Source organism: Orcinus orca, chromosome 17 (assembly GCF_937001465.1).
Source record: "Orcinus orca chromosome 17, mOrcOrc1.1, whole genome shotgun sequence".
NCBI classification, from domain to species: domain Eukaryota; kingdom Metazoa; phylum Chordata; class Mammalia; order Artiodactyla; family Delphinidae; genus Orcinus; species Orcinus orca.
The window spans coordinates 59,852,375-59,877,436 of NC_064575.1; the positions used below are offsets into that span (position 1 = coordinate 59,852,375).

General features: G+C 42.2%; 1 protein-coding gene across 11 annotated transcripts in view; it reads right to left on the minus strand.

Annotated features, from left to right (window-relative positions):
* The window catches only part of SYBU (syntabulin), a 112,435-nt gene that overhangs the window by 48,251 nt on the left and 39,122 nt on the right, over positions 1-25,062 (minus strand). For 3 of the 11 annotated variants that reach the window (XM_049700418.1, XM_049700419.1, XM_033411227.2), the window contains exons 2-4: positions 23,899-23,979; positions 21,951-22,152; positions 223-420 (exon numbers count right to left, since the gene is read on the minus strand). In XM_049700418.1, coding sequence (XP_049556375.1) covers positions 223-420; positions 21,951-22,152; positions 23,899-23,922 — 424 coding nt within the window. In that variant the 5' untranslated portion in view covers positions 23,923-23,979. Of the gene's footprint in view, positions 1-222; positions 421-21,950; positions 22,153-23,898; positions 24,088-24,497; positions 24,516-25,062 lie in introns of those variants that run through there. The other 8 variants (XM_012537834.3, XM_033411232.2, XM_033411229.2 and 5 more) reach the window with 4 other exon arrangements.

Consider the following 25,062-nt stretch of genomic DNA (forward strand, 5'->3'; position numbering starts at 1 on the left):
ATGTCACTATGCATTCTCAATTATTAACAACTAGTACAGAAAATATTCCCCTCTATGCTCTACCTCCTTTACTTAAAAAAAAAAAAAAAAGATGTTTCTGGGTGCTAGGTACAGCATTAGTGTTCCCTACCTTGATATCCAGGTGTTTCATTTCAAATTTCATTTGAAATCCCTCTAGTCATATTGCTCCAATAAGAACATGAAGAGTTTACGTACACTCACCTGGCTTTACAAGGCCTGACTTTGGTTCCTTCTTATGTCGAGCTGACTGGATGCTTCCCTCACCAACCATTCCAACTGTGCATTTCTTTCTGATAAAGTCTTCATCACTTCCAGGGCAAAAGCCAACAGGGCTGCTGCCAGCATCCGAGGGCGTTTTCACGGGAGATACTGACTGACTACTAGGACAGCCTGTGTCATCTGGAAGACAAGAATCAATGAGTGTTTAATGAAGAGGGAGGAAATCAATGATGGCAAAGGGAGGGCAGGCAGTGAGCCATGCCCACACGCGCTCACACACGTACTCTGTTCAAGAGGCCCGGGTTGACTCCTGTGGGTGACTTGCCTTTTATTTTCCATATTCTGGCCAATCATGTTAACCAAGGAAATATCAGCTATTATAAAACATATTTTAAGGCAAAACCTTACAAGATTTTGCATCACAAATATTTCTGTAACATTCTTGTTGTCAAAACCTAAATTAGTTTGTTTTGACCCTTGAGGTAGTATACTTTCGGGTCATAATCGTCCATACATTTTTGATGGGGTAGGTAAATAAAACGCTTGCCAGAGCAATTCAGGATTATTCATATGAAGTCTTCGGGGTTGTCGGGGTTAGGAAAAAGTTACTTGAATATTATTGACCACACCCAGTTTTTGATTACTGGGCCCATCAAGTGGTTAACAGAATTTGATAGAGGCGAGAGCTGGCTTTAGGAGTTCAAGAAAGCAGAAGGCAGTGATCCTGTTTTATTATAAAACGCACTCAACCCAAAATACATCAGTCAGATATATTGCTGCTTGGGGTAAATGGGTAAAATAAAAATGATATTCAAATTAAAAATATTCCCTTAACTTTCAAGTTATATATTACTACCATGGTCATTACTATAAGTTACTATGCATGATATGAAGTGACCTGTGTAGATGCTTATAAAGCAAACAGGAAAGTCGCATTGCTGACTCCTACAAATGGTTTCCATATCTATTAAATATTTATAATGGTTGGTTAATTCAGTTATACTGTGGTGAGAACTGTATGGGAATTTAAAGCCAATCAACATTACTTAACAGTATGTCTACTCAAACTAATCAATTAGTGGTAAATCTTCACTGCTAAATAATTCTTTATTACATGGAAATATTTTGATGTCAGAGTTATTTTAGTAACTAAGTGGGCAAAAAATGAACAAGGACATTTAGTACTAATAACTTTTAGGACTCTTACACTTTTATAAATATTAAAGGAACTAAAATAACTTGCCATCTATCAAAGGCTATCTTAAAACTTCATAGCTTGAATGAAGACAGAAACAGAAGTAGTTCTGAATAAAATATACTGGTTGCCTGAATTAAGATGACTAGAATCCATCTAAAAAGTAATTGCCTTTGCTTCACTTTTGGCCTCTATTTCAATTTTTATTATGAAATATCTAAGTTCCTAGAACAAAGTGAACTTGGCACTAGTAAAATGATGTATTTCTCTTGTATCTTTTTTGACTTTTGGACATATTAGTCTATATAGGACCTCAATGGTCTGTTTCTGGAAGTAAATGGTTTTTAGTGCACGGTTCATACCTTCTGTCTTTGTTGCTCTTTTAAATGTGCTATGTTCTTCCTGAACTGAAGAGACTTTGTCCCTGAATCACTGTGATAAGACTCCTCTTGGCCACTACTGCTCAGCTATTTCGCTATTGTCCCTGGCTTTCTCCTACATTTGCATGTCCCATTGCTTCAATCCAAAGAAATCTGAGTGCAAAGTTGCTAATTACTCAGACAGATTCCAGCACTTTTACAAGGTTCAACAGGTCTGCACATGGCCTTGGGAGAGCCTGCCTGGTTCCTGATTCCTATCCCAAAGCAGAGAAGCTCAAATGATTGAGGTCTAATCATCCAAAATTACCTATTGTCTTTAAAAGTATTTCCCTATGAGTCAGTTCCATAAATTACTTCTTTTAAAAGAGAGATGGCCCAAATTAACAAAAATCCATGCTTCAGATTCTCTACCCTAAAAGGTAATTATTCTTGAGAACTCTCAGACTCAAAGGGACAAAATTAAACAATTTCCAGTACTGAGAAACACCGTCGAAATTGTAATTTAAGTAAACAGAAAATGAATGTGTTTTGTTTGGTTCTACTATCATTTTGCCAGAGTTAATAAGAAGGAATGTGGATATGCCATGTTTTCAGTACTAGTCATTTCAAGGATTAAGTACTAGGGTCTGATTAAAAATTGGGGACTGAAGTGATTCAGAATGGTGGCAGTTTAGGGAACGCAGTAGCAATTTTTCACCTGGAATGTATGCCTCACCTGTCATCAATATTTACAGCCAATAACTCTGGGGGCAAGGACTGAGGAGATGAATACCTAAATAAATCTTTAACTTCAGGTACCTCGTACAGTAATTTGAATCATCACCTAGTAAACAAGTGTTCATTTATCACCTCTTAACTGTCTGGTACTGCACTTCACATTGTGGGGGAAACGAGAGGGATTTGAGACATCGTCTTTCATTAAACAAATACGTATCAAGTCCTGGCACTGAACCAGCCACAGGCACTGTACCCAGCCCCCATACTGATGGAGCTTATAAGTAAGTAAAAGGGGTTGGTAAATATCACTTCCAGCACATAGTTCCTGTAAGCTGCTAAGTCTGTTAAGGCAAATCCATACCCAAGAAAAACTGAGTTATCAGAGAAGCTTGGGGCATGTGCCTGTTTTGTGTAATGGGACCAACACTAACAAAGGAATCTGGTTTTGGAAAGGGCAGGGCCATTAATTTTCCTACTACAGAGACCACACTTTAAGTTATGCAAAGTAAGCCCCGAGCAAAAGCGACAGAGCTTCAGTACCAGAGAGTCATCTGGTCACCTGTGGCACCTGAGGTATTTTCCTCTGTGCAGCACTGAAGAAGTGGTTATTTTTTCAACAAGTCTTGTTTAGGGCCCCTTCCCTCCTCCCCCTTCCCCTTCCCTCCTCTTCCTCCTTTTTAACCTCATGATCAGAGCTGGAAGCAGACCACCAGTCCAGATGAAGATAATATTCCTTTCCAAAATGCACTGCAAGATATTCTTAGTTCACATTTACTCCAAGATTCTAAGAATAGGGAACCAAGTGGATGTTCTTTGCTTGTTCATGTATAATCTTACTATGTGTCAAACTACATGTGGATCCAGCACATATTAAAGACATTTATTTATTAAACCTGCTTCAGTGAAGCGCTTTGTGTGTGCCCTCTGTTCTTTGCTGCTACCTTGACTGTTGAATTTGTTTATAGAATTATAGCTTTTATTAGTTATGTTAGTATAAAGAAATTATCAATGAGAAAAACTTCTAATATGACACCATGAAGAAACTGTTTCTGGGCAGGAAACGGCAGAAATCCTGAATGATTTACGCAGAAAAGTGTGGGTTGTTTCAGATTTCCAGAATGGAGAAAAGTAAGAACATTTCAGCCTGGTTTAGCATAAGGGAAGCTTTCCTCCAAGGCTTTAGGAAGACAGTGTAGGAGACTCTCAATTCTACTGGAGAGAAATGGGTTTTTCTTTTAAAACACACTTAAACACGCACCCACACCAGCTCTAACATAGTTGAGTTTTTACATTTCTTTCTCACTATTCATGGTTAAGTATAACTTCATTAAAAAAAATATACACGCAATAGGACCATTTTCCATGTTTTACACAGTGTGATCCATTTGGGATGGATTCATATGAGATGATTTCCTTCCAGGATCAACAATTTAAAATCCCATTTAGTTGGGTCCGGGATGGCCCCTGGTGGATCTCAGGTGGTCTAAATGATCACCATCTGCACTGAAGGAGACTAATTTACATGCCTTGTTTTATTTATACTGAGGAATAAGTTCTTCCGCTGATTTGTTCTTGTTTATCTGCTTTGAATACGTCAACCCACAGGATTAAGGATAACTGAAGAATATTTACAGATCCAGGAACCTCCAGAAGTTGTGGCCCACCTCAAGTGCTGTAAGAAATATAATACTGACTAGTTTCCAAATTGGTTTTAAGGGAAAAAAATTTTAATGTCTATAAAGACAGATGAGAGAAGCAGACATCTAATATAATTTTGTAGTCTGGAGGTTGTTAAAAAATGATTTTTAATCTACTTTCCTCTCCCTTTACATTACAAGCTTTTTGAGAATACAGGATATAGTTAATAACTGTAAAATGACTCTACTTATAATTCTGAAAAAAGTGTGTATAAGTATCTTTTAAGATAATTTGTATCTTATTCTAAATGGACTAAAGAAACTTGCTAAATTAAAGAAAATCTGTTGGGTTGTTAAAATTTTAACAGATTTTTAAATTATAAAAGTAATAATCTTTAATGCAGAAGATGTAGAGTACAGAAAAGTACAAAGAAGTGAAAAAAAAGGGGGGGGGATAATATTTTCCTATAACTGTACTGCCCAGAAAAAATATTTAACTATTTGGCATACTTCTTACTGATTTTTTATACATAGGATTTACTTGCTTGCTTGCTCTTTGTTTTGTTAAAATTTCAACATACATTATAGTTTCATCACTCTGTTATCGAAAATTTCTCCCTGGAATTTGTCAGGCTAGAAAGAAAGAAGCTATTAAGACTAACAGTAGCCAACACAAAGGGGCCCCACTGGCCAAAGATGGAATAATTTGAGCATCAAAAAGAATAATAAATGCAAATGATTGATAATCATAGGATATACTTTAAAGGTCTATGAGTTCATAGTAATACAAAATAAAACTAAAAAAAGAAAGGCCCTTTCAACTCCCCCAAAATCCCAACCCACTGGAAATCTTTGGAAGTGACCCAGGGGCCAATTCTTTATATTGAAATTTGGCAATTAAAAGGAAAGAAAGAATTAATATATATCCTGATTGTAGAAAATGTTACTGGACAAACTGTATTTCAGGATAACTTAAATCGCTCATTGATATTGGAAAGTTCTCCCTTACAGAAGCATTCTGGTTAATGAAAGTAGATGGAATAGCAGAAAATTACTACAGTTGACCCTTGAACAACATGCGGGTTAGGGGTGCTAACCTCCATGCAGTCGAAAACCCACGTGTAACTTAGCAGTGGCCCACCACATATGTGGTTCTATACCCAAGGATTCAACAAACAGCCGATCATGTAGGACTGTAGTATATCTCCATTTAAAAAAATCTGAGTATAAATGGGCCCACACACTTCAAACGCATGTTGTTCAAGGGTCAACTGTATTTTGCAATTATTTATAATGAAATACTTGATTTAGGCAACAAACGTAACGGATGAAACCATCAGACAAAAGGCTGGTGGAGAGTCTGCAGTAGAGGGATCAAGCCTTACCCATTTGTACCAACTGAGTATTCTTAGCATAGCTGACAGTGGGGTAACAGACATTATATACCTTCTGATGGGATGTGAGATGAAGCACACAGCATTCTCCACATTCTCGCCACAAAAAAACTGTCCCTGAATCTAATCAAGCTTTAAAACTAATGTCCACCTTACAAAATAGATGGAGAACAGTAATGGGTTAAATCAGGGGTTGGCAAACTGCAGCCTGCAGGCCAAATCCTGTCAGCGGCCTGCTTTTGTAAATCAAATGTTATTGGAACACAGCCCAATACTTTACATAGTGTCAACTGTGGCTTTCAAGCACAAAGGTGAATAATTACAACAGAGATCATCTGGCCAGCAAAGCTGAAAATATTTCCTAGCTGGTCCTTTTCAGAAAAAGTTTGCTGGCCTCTGGGTTAAATGATACCATGAGGAAGCAAACGGGCACTTTTGAGACAACTAGGGCTAGTAGTTTCAGTGTTCTCTAGCGTACCAAGGAAGTATGTTAAATTCCTTGTTAAATCATGTTAGTAATGAAAATGGCACTGTGATTATGTAAGAAAATGTCCATTTTTTTTAAGAAAGCATGCTGAGGTATGTAGGTAGACATGAAATAACATGATGTCTGGATATATGCTTTAAAATGCTTCAGCAAAGTAAAAGAGAGAAGAGAAAAAGGGACAGATGTCGCAAATATGACAGCATCTTGCTATTAATCTGGATAAAGTGCACAAGCAGCTTATTGGTGTTCATTGTGGTATTATCTCTTCTTTGGGTATGTTTTTAAAAGTGTCAAAATGTTTTATTTAATTTCGCAAAAACATTATTTTAAATAAGTAACTTTAAAATAGGAACACAGTGTTTCTAAAAATCAATTCCTTCTTGTAGGGTATTTTAGGATGTTTCCAATTTTCTCACTATCATTGAAATTGCTTTAACACCACATTTTACAGATAAATCTCTTGTCAAAATTTTTATTATCTCATAGAACATATCTCTAAAAATGGATTACTAAGACTTCCGAGAAATTTGAGGCAATTTATATTCCTATTATATTGTATGAGAGTATCCCACTTATTCAATTCCTGCCAATAATGAATACTAGTTTGTTTGCATTTTTGCCAAGTTAATGATGCAAAGTGTATTTCTGATGTCTTAGCTTGCATGTATTTAATTATCAGTGAGGCTTAATGTCCTTCATATGTTTGCTGGCCTTTTATTTTTACACTTATCCTATGTATTGTTCATGTCCTCTGACAACTTTTCTATTAAGGTGTTAAGGAATTCTTATTGATCTGTAAGAAATCCTTATACATGAAAGGCATAGCCCTTTGGCACATTTCACCAAGTTTGTTTGCTTTTAGTTTATAATGTTTTTGACAACCAACCTTTTCTAATTTCTAGTTGTCAAATCTCTCCATATTTTCCTTTGTGATTTCTTCCAATGCTTTAATGCTTAGAATGTCCTTATTAACTCCAAGATCAATTAACTATTACCTACGCTTTCTTCTAGATTTTTATAATTTCAGTTTTTATTATATCAAATCCATCTGGAATTCATTTTAAAATGCAGCGTAAGGTTAGATGTTAACTGTACTATTATTATTATTTTCTTAATTTTTAGGAAATTTATCCTTTCCATATTCTTTGAAATGATTTTCTGATAAAATTTTGAAAGCAATGAATATTTTTTGCAAAGTGAATATATATATACACACACATATATACATCTGTATATATATATTTTTTTAATTCACATTTTAAAATATTAGGATTGCCCAAAGTGTGTGTGTCATATAATTTCCTGATATTTAACTAAAGTGTTTAACAACCAGTGCCATCCAACACATTTGGTGGCAATTAGGATGACCAAGTTCCTACTTCAACTTCCTTGTAACCTAAAGATTACATATAAAATATTTCTTCAAAGTCCAAGAAACATCTCTAGAACTTCTGGTTCACTTCTGAATTTAGATCTCAGAGCTCATTTGTTTTCCGAAATGCTGAACTAAACAATTCCAAAAGACATACTTAAAAATAACATCAGGCAGAAGAAAACGTGGTTTTGTGCCATAATGTCTTGAAACATTCAGTTATGGTTTGATGCTGTTCAATGTTCAGTTGCATAATGTGGAGGAAGAATCATTTCTATTTTAAGGAAACATTACTTTAAACTATACAGAACTCTAGTTGATTCTCATAGATGACAAAAGTGTTTACAGCCTATTTATTCATCCATTCAACAAATATTTACTGAGTATCTACTACGTGCCAGACACTGTTATAGGTGTTACTAGTCTTACTGATCCAGACACTGACATTTTTTAAGATAGTCCAATGGAGACAGATAAAATGTCTATAGCTTAAACTCATGGTTAATCTGAACCCTGTGAAATTCTTACTACTAACCATGCTCTGAAAGGATGTAGGTAGGTAAGAAAGGATGATCTGAAAGGATGTAGGTAGGTAAGAAAAGTAACGTTTATTAAGTAGCTATCATGTGGCAAGGATACTAATTTTTATCATATAATTTTAATAATATCTCATTTTTATAGGTGGAAAAACTGAGGCTCAGAGAGGTTAACAAATCCAGCCACACAGCTACTAAGGTATGGACCCAAAGATTCAAACTCAGGTTTGTCTGACTGTAAAGTCCTTGTTTTTCTCAGCACCACAAGCTAACTGTTTTCTAAGTTTTCCTACCTATGTTTGTTCCAAGAGGAAACAGCAGAAATTCTGGGAATGCTCAAATTAAAAACAGACAAAGGAAGCTGTTAGAAAGAAGCCATCCCATCATAAACAGACCACAAAATTTGAGACAAGAAACTCTAGTTGTTTCCAGTTTTTGCTTCAACACAGTAACCATTTAATGCATGTCGTTCAGATAATTTGCATTCTAGGCTTTCAGTAGCCAAATCTGAACTTCTATTCCTTCACCTAATTTTAGCATCTTTTCGGAGTGAGAATTCACAAGTCTACAAGTCTCCACACTAATTTTGATTCAGTATTATACAATGTGACACTACACAACTGCCAATGTTGAAGTGTAAGAATCTCATTCATCCATCCATCCATCCATCCTTCCCATAAATGATTACTGATTTCCTATTGTGTGCCAGACAGTCTTCAAGATATTAGAAATGTAATGATGACCAAGACTCCAAGATCCTCGTCCTCAAGGAGTTCACATTCTAGTGGTGGAGACAGTTAATGAAGAAGTAACAAAACACACAGAGAAGAAATTTTGATTGTGATGTACTGTTAATGAAACAAACTGGGTGATACTATAGAGACTAGCTGGGTGGGAGGTCGGAAGGTACTTCATTAGACAGGTTGTCACGGAAGGTCCTGAAGAGGTAATTTGAATTGAGACCAAAAAAATGAGAAGGAACCAATCCTGAAAAAGGCAGGGAAGAGAAAAGTCCAGGAAGAGGGAACAAGGAGTTTGGTGCATTGAGGAAACTGAGAAGAGGCCTGGAAAGCTGAGGGCAGAGAAGAATTGCTGATGAGGCTGAAGGCATGTGCAGGATTATAGGCAGGAAACCTACATTAATCTCCAGTGCAATGGAAGCCATCGTGTGCATTAAGCAGGAGATGACCATGATTGGTCTGTGGAGAACTGACTGAATTAGTGATGTTATGTCTTGCTAATATTTATTGAGTGCCTACTAAGTACCAGGTATGTTTAGAATACTAAGCACTTACTTAACACATTTAGTTAACTTAATCTCTTTGAGACAGACACTAATAAGACAGGCATACAAAACCAGCACTAGAGCTTAAGACACCTCCCTGAGGCCACAGTAAGCCGCGGATATGAGTCCAAAGAGGCTATAACTCCAGAGGCTCCTTCTTAGCCCCTATGCTGTGTGGCCCCTTTAGGAATGAAGGTTTAGAAGCAATAAACCCACGTGGAGACCACTGTCATAGTAGAAATGAGAGATGACAGTGGTTTGGGGTGGTAGTAGTAAAAATTGAGAAAAGGAGATGGATTTGGGATACATTTTGGAAACATAATTGGAAGCATTAAGATATGACAATGAGGGCTTCCCTGGTGGCGCCGTGGTTGAGAGTCCGCCTGCCGATGCAGGGGACACGGGTTCGTGCCCCGGTCCGGGAAGATCCCACATGCCACAGAGCGGCTGGGCCCGTGAGCCATGGCCGCTGAGCCTGCGCGTCCGGAGCCTGTGCTCCACAACGGGAGAGGCCACAACAGTGAGAGGCCCGCGTACCGCAAAAAAAAAAAAAAAAAGATATGACAATGAAAAGTAGGAAGGGGTCAAGAATACCTTCTAGGTTCTTTGCTTAAGCAATGGAGAATATGGTGGTCACTTCTCAGTTTGGAGAAAAATGGGTTTATGCGTTTGTGGGGGGTGAAATTAAGAATTCTGGTTTTGATACGTTCAATCCGAGACACAAATTCACCAGGACACTGGAGATATCAAGTAGGCAGTTGGATATGTGAGCCTAAAGCTCAGAGGAGAGGTCGGGCGGCGGAGCATCACCATCCTACAAGTGAGGAAGTTAAAGGTTTCAGCCCTTGGGGAGGGCAGGAAAAGAGGGCTGAAGACTGAGGCACCTGACACTGTGAGGGGGGAGGGGATGGGGTGGAGCTAAGACTCTCAGAGGGCGGGACCTCAGGAGCCAAGGAGGAAAATCTTTCCTAAGAAAGAGGCTTATTCAACCGTGTTGAGCGCCGCTGGGAAATCAAGGAAAATGAGGACAGACAAGAGAACGTCAGATTCGCCAACGTGGTCACTCACGTGCTTGACGAGGGCGAATTACGGAGATAGGATTTTGGAGTTTTGCTTGTGAAGAAGGAGCAGGGAAATAAGATGGCAGGTGCAAGGTGATGAGGGGTCAAAGGGAACTTAATTTCTCTGAAGGATGTGTAAACGCGAGCGTACGTGTGTGCCGATGGAGGTGAGCTTGTTAAAGTAATTGGAACGAAGCCCCTCCACGAAGACATGCAACCCACGTCTATAAAAACCAAGTGGAGAACTGAGAAATTATTTAATGAACGTTTCCCTGGTTTCTTGGAGACAAAATAATCATTTCCCATATAAACATTCCCGGGATTTCTGAGCTATTTTGGAGCCTTGAGTACTCCCATAAAAGTCATTCTGGTGCAGCACTCGGCAGCAAAGGAGCACGTGAAGTGAGGTGAGGCAGGTCCATTTCTTCACAGGACTCGTGCTTTCTCTCAAACAAGGGTCTCTACTTGGTTTTCTACCAAGCGCCAAGTTGTCTGATTTGTACGAGAAACCACAGGAGGAATTTGCAGGGGAAAATATCTTGGTCCAAATAGTCAATGTAATATAATGACACATTATCTAGGAGTTTTGGTGAGGCAGCAGCCAATGCTGAAATCGGGAACCAGGGTGGCTCAGTCACTGCCAGGAGACAGGTGAGCCCCAGCAGGGGGGTGGGGAATTCTTCTGTCTCGCAAGCTTTTATTTCTCTTGCTCTTTCTTTCACAGGGTTATGATCTTTCCAAAACAGGGATGTTACTAATACTTCTGATCTTCCCTCTTCTTAGTAATATGAGTTTATTTGCAGTCTCTAAGCCATACCTTTATAAAGATTTGTGGTTTTTTTTAAGGTTCCTTGTTGGGAGAAGATAGCAGAGAGGGAGAAGGGGAGAGGGAGGGAGGCGAGCTGGAAGGTAGGAAGGAAAGAATAGAGACACAGAGACAGACACTAAGAAGCTATCTCTTGATCTCTTGAGAACCTTGTAAGAAGGAAACTGCAAACCACTCTTAGGACACCTGAATTACAGTGAGCTCTTTTGCAGCAATGTAAATCCTTTCCCCCTTCCTTCTATTTTTTCTCACATTGAGAATTTGAAGATAGTGCTTGTCAAGACGGAGTAAGGCATAAAAATGGAGAAATGTTAAAGAACATTAAGGAAAAAACAATGCTTATTATACAGTTTGTGTAACTGCTACATGTCAATTTTTTTCTATTTGGAAAAAAAGGAATTGTTTTAGGGAATATATGTGAAGCACGGTATTTACTTCACTTTAAAGAAAAGGTACAAAGAAAGAAAAGAGAGAGAGAAAGAAATACGCTCAGGAACAAGTTAGTTCCAGTGACATTCACAAAATGAAATTCCGAATTTTGAAAGTTAGCCTCAGAGATGAAACGTCCATCCACAGAAGAATGGCTGGATAAATGAAGGCCCTCCAAACAGTGGAATACGAGCTGTCATTACAACGAATGGGGTCACTTCTATGGACTGACAAGCAGTGACAGGTACAGGGACTGCCTGGAATACACATTCCTGGAGGTCAGGAGTCCTGTCAGGGTTGTTCATCCCTCTAGTTCAGCTCCTAGGATAGCACCTTGCCCACAACAGGTGTTCAGTAAATATTTACTTAAATAAACAGAAAGGGTCATAGGTCAGTACAGCGTGATCTCACTTTGGCAAAAAGCAAAACAAGATAAACCCTATAGATGTGATTACGTCCACTCTGACATATGTGTTTGCACATGGTTATTAGTTTTGAGCTGAAAACATATAATAATTAGCATTAAGGAAAAGATAATCCTCACAAACACCTCAGAATACATAGAAGGGCAGGTTAAGGCCCACAGGGTCTCAAGAATTCTGAGAATTGTGTCAGCGTCTAAGATGAATCCTACCTTCAGGGACTCCCACACTAAAGAGGACAGAATAAGAGGGAGCCAGCCAGGAAAGAGGAAGCGCCCTGTGAAAATTCACACGGAGCAGGGAAAAGCTGAAGGATGGGTTTCTAGGGGATGGGCGTGAGTGCTGGGCAAGCCCCCATCATGGGCACTGGGAAGTTTGGTTTGGGTTCCCTCAAAAGTGGGAGCAGTCAGCCCAACACGACTGGCTTCCTGGAGCCAGAGCAGTGTAACCCGGGCAGCGACTGGAGGGCGGGCGCCACGAACAACCAGCAATGCGCAGAGCAGCTGGGCAGGATCTCAGCTCTGGCAGACGAGGGGCTGGACTGGGTCTCCAAAGCAGGAGATGCCACAGTCCAAGCCCGACAGCAGCGGAGGTTTAGAGCGGTTACTGTGAGCAGACACCAGCAAAGCCACCTTACAATACAGGCACGCCCAGCAGCCTCGTGGACCCCAAGTGCATGCATCTCCCCTGGGGTTTCTCAGAGTAAAATCCACCTGGGCGGTGGGGCGGGGTGGTGGCCAGGGTCAAGTTGAGTCCTGGGAAACGTGGGTATGTGGCTTTGTGCCGAATTCCTTCTTGACTCTAAACTGGGCTGCTGTTATCTAGATGAAGCGGGTACCATTTACTGAGATGGGAATTCAGGGGGGATGAAGAGGTGAAGACAAAGAAGCCACCGTAAGATTTGGTGGAGGGCACTGAGAACTTGGCAGGTGTCACTTCAGTGGAATAGGAGGAAAGCCTGATTAGAGTGGAATAAACAGAGCTCAGGCATCACTTCCTCCAGAAAGCTTTGCTGATACCCAAACCTTCCAGTTCTCCCACCACCAGGCACACAAAACGTGTGCACACCTCACACACTCATAAATACTCATACACATGTATATCACTCATGACATATCCACACACACACACACACACACCAATCACACACACGCATGCACCTCACACACACATCTCACACTTACATATACACACAAAAAACTAAACAAATAAAAAATAAACCGGGCTGCTGTTTTTCTCCTGGCTTCCGAGTACCAACTCTTGAGTGGGGGATTTTCTGATTTTCTTAGCAAGAGAGCTCTCTTCTAGCTACCACAGCACTGGAGGCATCGTCCTGTTACGCAAATGACTCTTTTTGACATTTAGAGATGCTGAACTCCTCTGGAGAGGAATGTTTCCTTCACTGAATAAACCTATTACATTGAGTACTGGGTACCATTCTAGTTGTTTTACTTCCCCAGCAACTAAGTATCCTGCTCTCAATGCATTAAATGAATGAAAATATTTCACTTGTTCTGTTCTCCAAATTATACCTTCTACCAAATTCCAATAAATACTCATTAAGCAACCGCTGTGTGTCAGGTATAGTGCAAGGAACTATAGTGTTCCTGCCTTCATGGAGCTTACAGTCTACTGGAGAGTCAGGTAACTAAATATGAAAATTTCAAACCAGGTCACACAGTCTGATAGAGGGAGGATAAAGAAGAAGCACCTAACCTAGACTGTGAAATGCATCCTTCAGCTACCTACCCTGACCTATGAATAAACTTACCTATATTCACTTCAGGCCTTTCTTTTTTCCATATGTGTCTTTCTTGGTCTACCTTGGTCTTATTACAAAGTTATCACTTCTCTACTATTTTCAATCTCTCTCTCTCTTTTTTCTTGTCTATTTTCCCTCAGCCTAAAAACTTTATCAAAGTGTCTCTGATTTGATAAACACCCTATCTTTACTTTAAATGCAACCCTTGTTTTTATTCTATTTTCTCTTTCCCATCCCTGTTAAGCTTTTTTTTTTGCGGTACGCGGACCTCTCACTTTTGTGGCCTCTCCCGCTCCGGACACGCAGGCTCAGCAGGCTCCGGACACGCAGGCTCAGCAGCCATGGCTCACAGGCCCAGCCACTCCATGGCACGTGGGATCCTCCCGGACCGGGGCACGAACCCGTGTCCCCTGCATCAGCAGGTGGACTCCCAACCACTGCGCCACCAGGGAAGCCCCCTGTTAAGCTTTTGAAAAAAGTTGTCTACACCCTATTTTGTACCTCCCATTCACATCTCAGCCTGGTGCAATCTGGAGTCCATCCCCACAGTTTTCTGGGACTGTTTCTACCTAAGATCCCTGATAACCTAGTGGTCTCATCCTTGAGCACTTTTACAAACACACCTTACTTACTCTTGCTGCGACTGACATCTGAACCTCTTGGCTGCTTTCTTCTGGGAACGCACTCGTCCTTTGGGATTGGAGACACGGTCACTCCTGGCTCACCTCCTCCCCCTCTATTGCCTGTTCTCAGATGCCTCGGTGTCCTTTTTCTGCGTCCTCTCGTTTTATCTCAGAGTTCTAGCCAGGGTCCTCTAACCTTCTTCCTCCATGTTCCCCCCTTTGGTAATGACAGCCATCCCCCATATTTAGAAAGTTTGCTTTACAAAAAAAAGTTTGCTTTTCACTTTCAGGAAAGACCTACGTTTGCATTGTTTTCGATAACCGAAAGAAATCCAAAGAGAACGTTTGCTTTTATGAAACAACGCAAATATCGAAAATAGCATTCAGCAGCTGTTTTGTATCGATCTGTTGTAGAGGTAGCGTGCAGCCCGAGCAGTGAGTGTGGCTGCAGAGCTGGTCCTCCAGGAACTACACTCGGCATCTCAGCATCACGCTGCCAGAGCTTTGAACTGTGCCTGTTGCGTCTGTGCTTTACCTTATTTTGGGCATCCGTTAGCAGGACATGTCCTAAGATGACTGCTTCTTCACTCTATGCCATTTCTGCTTACAAAAGGTTTCCTAGGATGTTCTACTTTAAGATAGTGGGGAAACCTGTATCACCAAGTCCCTTCACTTCAGCTACCAGCATCGCTGACTTCTCTTCACAGCTGCAGACCTTCATCTCAAATGCAGCAAAGCCTAATCCGAACTCAGTCACCAGACTCATCCCTCTCCCCAGTCCTGCTCCTCTATTTGGGTTCGTCCGGTGGAAATGTAGACACCATTCCACTTGTAATTGGTGATTCAGACACATATGTTCTGGGGCCAACCCTCACACATATTGCTTTATCATTTTTCACTTAGACTGTCACCACAATGGCCTTCAGCACAGGCAGGTTCCTCCCTGTCATTCCCTGTTTCCTCCTATCCACTCTCCAACATGTGATTAGAAAGACTTTTCTAAATTATAAATCTAGTCATAAACCAGACAACCCTTCCCTGCTGAAAACCCTTCACTGGTTCTGAAAGATGTTTAGCAATTGCGAAATGGCAGCCTGTGTGTCGTATCCAACTACTTATGCGTGCTATTTGGCCCAGAGAGTAAGAGAAAAAAAAAAAGCTGAATTTTAAGAATTCTGAATATTGTTAGAAGGGGCACACACTGCCCAGTTCTAGACTCTAATTCTATTGTCATCTATCCAGGTGGCCTCACTCTTTACGTTTCTGGTCCAGCTCCTGTATAGACCCTGGATCTCAGGGGTCAAGTTTTTCACACAGCAAACAAAGCCGTTCCTGACCTGGCCCTGCCCACCTTTCTAATCTCATTTCATGCTTTTAGCTCAGGTCTGTTGATGCCAAGGCTCATGTTTATCTGCTACACCACACTAATGAATGCTACTTCTTTGAACCCTTGGGCTTATGAAATGTGAGAGGCCAACGCAGATAATAAATGGAGCAACAAACTCAAATGACAAGGAAGGAGTATGTGTGGAGTGGGTGTGGGTAAGAGGGACCAGACACAAAATCAGTGAGATAAAGTCAGTTGTGTGGGAAACGCATCCAAAGATGTGGCATCCCATTTATTTTGGTGTCAGGGTTAAGGCAGTAAAATAATTGATTTTTCCAATCCCTGTGTTTTATTCATCTTTGTAGCCTTAGCCTGATCCTTAGCAGGCACTGAATAGATGCTTAACTGGGTAATATATTTTTGTGGACATTTGCAAGAAGCTCAATGTCCTGCTACTCCCAGGCCTCAGTTTCTCTTTTTTCCATCTCTCTCAGTATACCTACTGGGTGTTCAGGGTACATTCATGTTGTACCCAGTACACCTGCTTTCAGTGTACCCCAGATAATCCTAATACCAAAGTAAGTAAATGAAAAAGAATTAAAAGCATGGCTAGGGCTTTCCTGGTGGCGCAGTGGTTGACAGTCTGCCTGCTGATGCAGGGGACACGGGTTCGTGCCCCGGTCCGGGAAGATCCCACATGCCACGGAGCGGCTGGGCCCGTGAGCCATGGCCGCTGAGCCTGTGTGTCCGGAGCCTGTGCTCCGCAACGGGAGGGGCCACAACAGTAAGAGGCCCACGTACCGCAAAAAAAAAAAAAAATGTATGGCTAGAGATAGTATATCCAGGGAGAGGATTTCATAGGAAAATAAAGGAAGGAAATGCTTTCTCCTCCCTTTTGCTTTTCTACCACTTGAACACAAGCTAAACCCATTATGTAGACATAAATAATATTATTGCTAAGACTAATGACAGGAATTGTAAATATAGAGTGAGAAGCTATAATTCCCAGGGAATGTGGAAGCATTTTCCTTGCCTCATGCTATGGGTTTAAACAGCTTGGCTGGCCACCATTTCTGCCATCTTTGATCCTTGTTCATCTTGGGATGCCACTGGGGCATACACCGCCCATCCCTCACACAAAAATCTCCAAACACATACAGAACACAAAGCGTGAGGCTCAGACTTCAGTAGGCATAAGAGTCATCCAGAAAGCCTACAAGATACGGATTCCTGGGCCCTCCCATCCTGAGACAATAGGCTTGGGTGGTGCCAAGTCATCTGCATTTTAAACAAGTTTTCCTGGGGATTCAAAAGCAGACAAACAAAATTTCTCGGAAATTGCGAAACAATGTCATAAACATGAGTATTGTACAACATAAAAGATTTTCACGTTAAGTACCATGATTTGCTCTCAGGCATGGTCCAATTCCAAAATGATTATCTTTTACTGTTCCCATTGCTAAGTAATTTTTAAATTAAATGTCAAAAATTTTGCTCTTGTCCCCCTGATTGCAGTTACCACATCCTCAAAGAAACATTGTCTGTGTGCCCTTCATCTGTAACCTATTTCATTGGGTACTTATCCCTGACACTGAGGCAGCTAAGCACTTGAAATATATATTATGCAACAGTGCCTAGGTCCCACGCTCATTAAATTCATACTAAATTCTTAGGGTTTTTGTTTTTTTTCTTCCCAGCATGTTGGCAGTCATTCACTTATAGTGTAATTCAGTACTGCAGCTCACTCCCATCAGTTCATCTCAATTCTGATCATTATGTTCAAAGGCTTACTCTATCCAGATGCCAAGTTTCCTCAACTGGACAAAAGCATAGCAGAAATATTTCTGTTTGGCAAGGCCAGGCAACTTTTTGGAGGCATTATCATGCCGCGGCAGGGCACCAGTCAGGTTATAATTTACCGTAATTGTTCTTCCCACAAACAGCAACAATGATTACCTCTAGGTCACTGGCACTCAAAGAAGGATTCCTCCTCGGCCACTGTAACCACCAAAGTACTTTCTGCAAACACCCTACTCAGGATTAGACTGCGAAGAATCTTGGATTCTGTCTTTCAGTTGATTGATCTTGTACATGTTTCTTTTCTTTTTTTTTTTTTTTGTGGTACGCGGGCCTCTCACTGCTGTGGCCTCTCCCGCTGCGGAGCACAGGCTCCGGACGCGCAGGCTCAGCGGCCATGGCTCACGGGCCCAGCCGCTCCGCGGCATGTGGGATCTTCCCGGACCGGGGCACAAACCCATGTCCCCTGCATCAGCAGGCGGACTCTCAACCACTGCACCACCAGGGAAGCCCTGGTACATGTTTCTTAATGGGTTAAGTCATAAACTTGACTGTGTATGTGCGTGCACATTAGAAACATGGATATAACTCAGGGAAATCACTGGTCTCCCATAAAACCATCAGCGCACTATATGCATCATTTCCCCCACCTGCCATGTTTACAAGGCACCCCAAGGAGAACTAGCCTAAAACCCAGCAATCCATCTGCCTCCTAGTTCTAAGGGGTAATTATTGCCTCATCTGAGCAAAGAGAAATGTATGTCATGCTGCTAACCACGTCAGGTGACTGCTGTATGTGACAGACTTGCCCAGGTCATTAGCTTTTCTAATAGAGGCTGGAGTTGTGGCACAACGACAAACATGCATAACAATGCACTACCAACAAAAAACAGGGAGAAAAATGCACAGAGGCCTAGATTCAATGGGCCACACCCAGAACACAAATCACAAATAGGGGTTTTATCACTTCTCTGGGCACTTAAAACAGGAAACATGGGGAGGGGGAGTGAGAGGGAAGGAAGATAGGGTGATTTGATGCCAAAATATTGGTTAAAAAAAAAACTGACTAAAAATAAAAGAGAGGACATGAAAGCAGGGTTGTTGTTTTTTTTTCCTATTAACTTACTAGTAACTGTACTTCCTTATGTATTCTTTTTTTTTTTCTAAGAAAGCATTAGTTAACATTCATTAAGAACGTACAATGTTTTCCTTGCCATGCACACAAAATAGGGCCTGGTCTCCAATACAATATAAGCTTAGCTGTGCCCACCTGAGGTCATAGTGACTAAGACCCAGCACAAGTTGTAAGGAATAGACTCTTTTAACAGGAGAATGACGTCCAAGTGCAAAATGACACGTGCTGATGAAATGCACAAAACATATGCATCTCTTCAGAGAAATTCTGCTAATAAGAAGCTATTAAAAGAAAAGCTCTGGGGACACGCCCTCAATGAATTGCAAAAGTCACATACAGCTTCTTCCCTCTGAAATGAGATAGAGACAACATACAAATTAGCACATAGAATATCAAATCATTAAATGTTCCTCTCAAGGCTCCTGTGGGAAGGAAAGGGAGAAGAAGGCAGTGGAGGGAGGAAGGAAAAAGCAGGTAAAAACAGACAGGTCACTCTGAAAATAGCGCCCGGGCTTTTAATTTCACAGACCAGTAAAAATTAAAGGAAAAGCATGAGGGTGAGGGTGGAGGACATTTCAACATAGAGTTGTCATTTATTTTACTGAAGTACAACTCCAACCACTGTTTGGATTTTTTTGTTATAATACAAACGATAGGAAAGCCAGTCTCTCAAAATAAAGGATAGCCCTTTATAATAAGTAAAGTTAACTTTATGTAAACTCAATGCATTATCCTTCTTTTAAAAACTGAATATCTTAGGACATTTGATGCTCTTCACAATTAATACAGCCTTTGATACAGATTTAGGGAAAGACTCCAGTTTGCAGTTTTAAAACTGTAATTTTCAAATTAAATTGCATTGTGTTTGAGTAACATCTTCGTCTCTAATTTCACTATCAGATTGTAAGAACCCCTCTAACTCTTCATGCCCTCTTTCACATGAATGAATGTGATGATTTATAAAGAAAACAAACTAATGCACAACAATCACAGTAAGGTTATGAAGTTACAGCAGCAACAGACATCTCTAAATTATCTGAGTTTCATTCTAGCAGAGGATGGTAGTTTTAAGATTTGCATGTACCTTGGTCTCTGATCTAACTGCCATGATAACCAACATGTATTGCAGCTTCAGTGTTGAAGTGGCTGGACTAAAACCAGCTATTTCCCCCTGCTGGTTGGATGTGTTTTACAGTCTCTACCTCATTGCCTGCAGCTTCAGTACTCCCCATAGTACTAAACCCATTTATTTCCCATCCATCAGCTGACCTCCTAAAGCATCATTAACATGCCCCCCAAAGACCTTGCTCCTGTCAATTTTAGTCAGCACAGCACTCAAAAGCCATCATGGGGCTTTACCAGGGCTCTTAGGAAAGGAAAGCAAAGAATGACAAGGCATCAACCCAAACCTTGGGGAATAGCCAAGCAGGAAGATGAGACCCAGGAACAGAGGGAGTCCTATCTGGAGGCAGGATTCAAGGCTCAAGATCGAAAGGTAGGTTTATAGACACCCTTCATTAGTGCTTCTGCCACTCAATTCTCAACTAGTTAATGGCAGAAGGATCAATATCTACTTTCAATTTTCATGGACAGCATTATGGCCTTGGTGGGAGACAGGTCTCCTGGGAAGGAGGGTTGATCCAGGAAATGGGTCTTGGAAAGAATGATTCATGGCCAAAACTAACAATTTTATTTGTTTGCCAAATATATTTTCTAAGATCTATTTGGGGATTTTTCTTTTGTTTTGACCAACTTTTTCTTTTTTGCTGGTAACACTGCTCACCGTGAAGTCAGTCAGAGAGAGAATGATTATGTGGAGAGAATTTCAGGAATAAATGTGGAATTGAGTTATGTAAACAAAGCCATGTCAGTGTGAAATGATATTCCCCTGGGTTCATCCACATTCAACCAGAGTGATTCCTGAACTCCAAAAGGGAGTGAAAGTAAACAGCATTACATTCTGCAAATACGACTCTGGGTTTTTGGAATCTGCTCCAGCAGTTTTCCTTTCTCTTTCTTCCTGGGAGAGTGTCAAGCAAACCATCAGTGGGTTTCCATTTTACACTGGATTCAGCAACACGTTTTAAAATAAAATACTTCGATAGAATTTTTTCAAAACCAAGTAGAGAATCTGAAGTCTTGTAGAGAAAAAAATATAAAAATAAGCAGCACAGTATTTCTAATATACAACTTATGCATCGGGTGGAATTATTTTGTGAAAGTATATAATAAATCTAAAGCTACACTTTTAAAATCCCTGAAAATGTAATCACCAATACTAAATACAATGGAATATTGTATCCTGCTAAATTAGGGCATTAATCATAGCACCTTGATTCATATGTCCCTTTTCATGCATGTGTTAACCTTCAAATTACATTTTTCCTAAATAAATTCTAAAAATTATCCTCTGTGAAACATTCTTCATGAATCATAAGACAGTCACTCCTTTAAATTTTACCCAAATTCCTAATACTTTTCAAAGAATACAAGTCCTTCTAAGTCATGTGCTTCAATTTGTATAATAGGCTCTGTCAACAGGTAATGGTGGCACCTTCAGGAAGAGATTTATGCCTTTACCAAATATACTCACAACTCTAAGGAAACCTCCTCAAACAGGTATCGAAACTGACATATGTTCTTTGTATTAAGGAACATCATTTATTAAGCACATCTACAGGCCAGGACCTGCACTAGGAATATACTTAGGTACGTGGTCTCTCTCAACCTCTCGGCTACTCTACAAGGTAGGTATTATCATCCCATATTATGGATGTAACAACTGAGGCTTAAGCGACTTGCGCAGGGTCACACAGCTTGTAAGGGGTAGAAAGGCCAGGGATTCCGGCCCAGGCCTGTAAGGTTACAAAGCCTGTGCTCTTTCCCTCTAAAATACAAGGTCAGCTGGTCCTGGGAAATAAACCACCTTGATCCTGACCTCATTCATTAGGAGTTGCTTTATCTTTGAGGATTCCATTAACAGAAGTACACAGGCTTACAAAGATTGCTAGTATAAAATGTAAGCTACTTTTTCCAGATTTAATGGAGGAATACATTTTACAAACAGTCATAGAAGCAAGGAGTTAGATTTCACATAGTAAATTATCAACTAGAATAACATACAAAAACAGGTATGAAATTTCATTAGGCTGAACCATTTGAAAATGCTGTGTTCGTAGGTCAAAACAGCCAAAAAGATGCAAGCTCGTATCATTCATCCTAATAACTAACGTCCAGTCCTAGACTCTAAGGGGCCCTGTCCAGATGCATTTAAAATGCCGGGCAGTGTACACACTTCCTGCCTTCATTCCCACGGGTACTGTACCTGAGCAGAAGCTGTTGCTAATGGTCCTTGCTGAGCGCCCAGAGCTGCTGGGGTTGAACTCTCTGCTCTCTTCCTCCGAGAAGGGAGACTCAGACGCTGGGGACACTTGGTGCTGTTGCCGAGGCAGATGGGGCCGAAGAATCAAACGGGGAATCCGGCTCCGGGAAATCTCCTTCTCATGATGCTGCACTCTCTGCTCCTTCTCCAAATTGGACATCAGAAATAAAACAAAAGAACATTTGTTGTCCCCTCTGAACTCCAGTCTGCTTCTGAGCTCAGTTTCTAAGAAGCCACATTTCTGAATATTGAATCTTCACAGAGTAGTCCTTGTTTCAGTAGCTAAAATGAACTCCAGAACTCTTCTACTCAGCTAAGCTTTCTAATTTACTGAAGAGCACACACTCCAGCACGGATGTACTTACACACACACACGCACACACGCACACACGCACACTTCCAGCCGCTAGCAGAAAGGCTATTCCGTTCTCTCAGGCAGCTCCTAACTCACCTTCTCATTCTGGCTTTTCCTATCACATTTAAGCTTTCCGCTCTCTCAAAGGCTCTTCATAACTCACAGCACACTCTGGTTATTACTTGATTTCCTCCAGACTTCCATTTTGCTTTCCCTGAATTAGCTGTGATACTTTCACTTCTGTTTTCCTGTCTCCTCACAAAGTAGACCCCTATACCTGAAACAAGTCTTTCCTGATAGATCATGCAGCCTGATCTTTCAAATCCCCTCTTCCGGCCAGGATTTTAATTATTCATTAATATCCTGGTACACAAGGCTTGTTGCCAACAGAAAAGCAAACAAAAATCCAATACCCAGTAAGATGGCTCCACCTTTTACATCACATTTAGCTTTTGTTTTCCTTACAGGTCACCCATAGGAAGAGATTTTTCTCTCCCTCTCCTTCAAAACACAGAATTAAATGCAGAGGGCCGTGCCTTCCTCGGCTTTAAAAATGCCTAAAAAGCAGCATTTTAGCAATATTTTTCAATTTTTAAAGTGCTTTCCCAACCATTATCTTGTTTAATCTTTACAACCGAGGCCATAGGGGGGACGCTAATTTGTGTCCCTATTTACAGATGAGGAAACTGAGGCTAAAAGAGGCAAAGATGTTTAGCCAAACTGCTGCACATCATCTAGAAGCAGAACGGGCCTGCAGCCTGTCCAGTGCTTTTCGGGGTCACCACCACCCTTCCATATTAAAATGGACTCCTAGGAGGAGCTCTTCGCAAAAAAACCCACTGCTCACTCCAACCTCTGCAATTGAAAAAGGGCTTTGGATTAGGTAACAAACACTATTTGGAAATATGACCTCCTGCTCATTTCCACGCGGCTTACCAGGAAGGGTCGCTGCCAAAGTAAACACCTCTGGGAGGCCCTCACAGTGCAGAATTGAAGGGAAAGCCCCAGCCGCGGGTTAAGTCCCGCGGTCGCTCAGGCATCCACCCTATCCAGGGGAGAAAGCCGCACCCAGCCTCGGGGTTTGTTCTGCACATCAGTCACCCAGCAGGTATCACCCGTCAGCCACTCCGCTCGGCACAAGGCAGACCCTGAACCAATGCTGGAGTCCTTATTTCTCAGTCCCCAATACATCAAATCCTTTTTTATCCACATCACACACAGAGGACATCGACTGAGAGCTAGATCCCAAATCTCCAATTTCAGGGGATGGGATTAACCATTCAGAGTCAGTCTTTTTAATCCTCGGGCCAACCCTCCAAACACAGTATCACCTGCCCATCTCCCAGGTCTCATCACCTGAGCAACTGTCCCCTGCCTTCTCATCGTGCCCACCACCTCCTTGTCCCCGTTTACCACAACTCTAAACGTCACCCCTCCAGCTCTCACCTGACTCCCTTCCCCGCAGTGCACACCACTCCTCTCCCCCCGGCGCTCGCGGACACTGCCATCCGCGCCCGCAAGACGTGCCCTCCTTACCTTGGTCTCCCGAAGGGGTCCCATCGCGCTGCCGCCCGCCGGCTCCTCCCGCCGCCGCTGCCGCCGTCCAGGAAGAGGCACCTGCGGGCACCGGGGCGAGGAGACTGTGCTGAGCCGGCGCGCTCTGCGGCCGCCGGCTGCTGCGGGGCCGACGCGCCGCCACCGCTGCGGCAGCTCGCGCAGGGCCCCGAGGGCACGCCCGGCCGCCCCGCCCCGGACGGACACGTGGTGCCACCGCGGCTCCCGCTCCCCTCCCCCGACCTCCCTCACCTGCCTGCCCCTTGGGAGGCGCCTCGGCGCGCCCCGCCCGCCCGGCTTCGCCGCGGGCCCTGCCCACCAATTCCGCGCGCCCCTCCTTGTCTGCCGAGCCCGACCCGGAGAGGGCTTGCGGAGGCTCGGAGCATCTCCAGCAGGGTGACGCCCAACACCCCCTTTTTGGCACCTGGTATCGGGTTCGAAGGGGGTGCACGTCGCAGAGAAGAACCCAGAAAAGCTGTGACATCACTGAGAGCCAAACTGTAGAAAGGGAAAGTTTTTGCCTCGCGGCTGCTCCCTGCCCTCTCGGTTTTAAGTCAACTTACAGCTCCCCACACAATTACCTCGCAGGAGAGAGACGGGGCGGTCCCCCTCCACCCGGACCCCAGCCAAGCGAAAGCTGCACGACTGACACAGCATCTGGGTGCCGGAATCTCAAAGGCTGCGATTCTCCTTGGGGGATTTGCATCCGAAGGGCCTGGCGATAGCAGCGCAGCACCGCAGGGACAGAACGAAGAGGCCAGTTCCCGCGGGCTTGGGAAGCCAGGTTGCCGAGGGCGAGAAAGCCTTTTTCTCCAGCTCTGGCCCACAGACGCCCGGGAATGAGTACCAGGCACGCTGCTTTGGGGACACCGCACTTGAACTCAGAAAACCAGTTCAAGGCAGCACTCCACTACCTTCTAGCGAAGTGCCTATGTGCCTAAAGTTCTTGACCTCTCTGAACTTCAAGTTTATCCTCGTTAAATGAGGGATAATAATAATAATACCTACGTCAAGGATGGCTAGGAGGATTAGATGAGGAAAACAAAAAAACAGCTATAGCCAGCTGATTCAAGAGAACTTTCCAAAGGGCAGTCAAATCACGTCCAGCTCTTCCGGTCAATATTTGCTGAATCCTCTTACGTGACA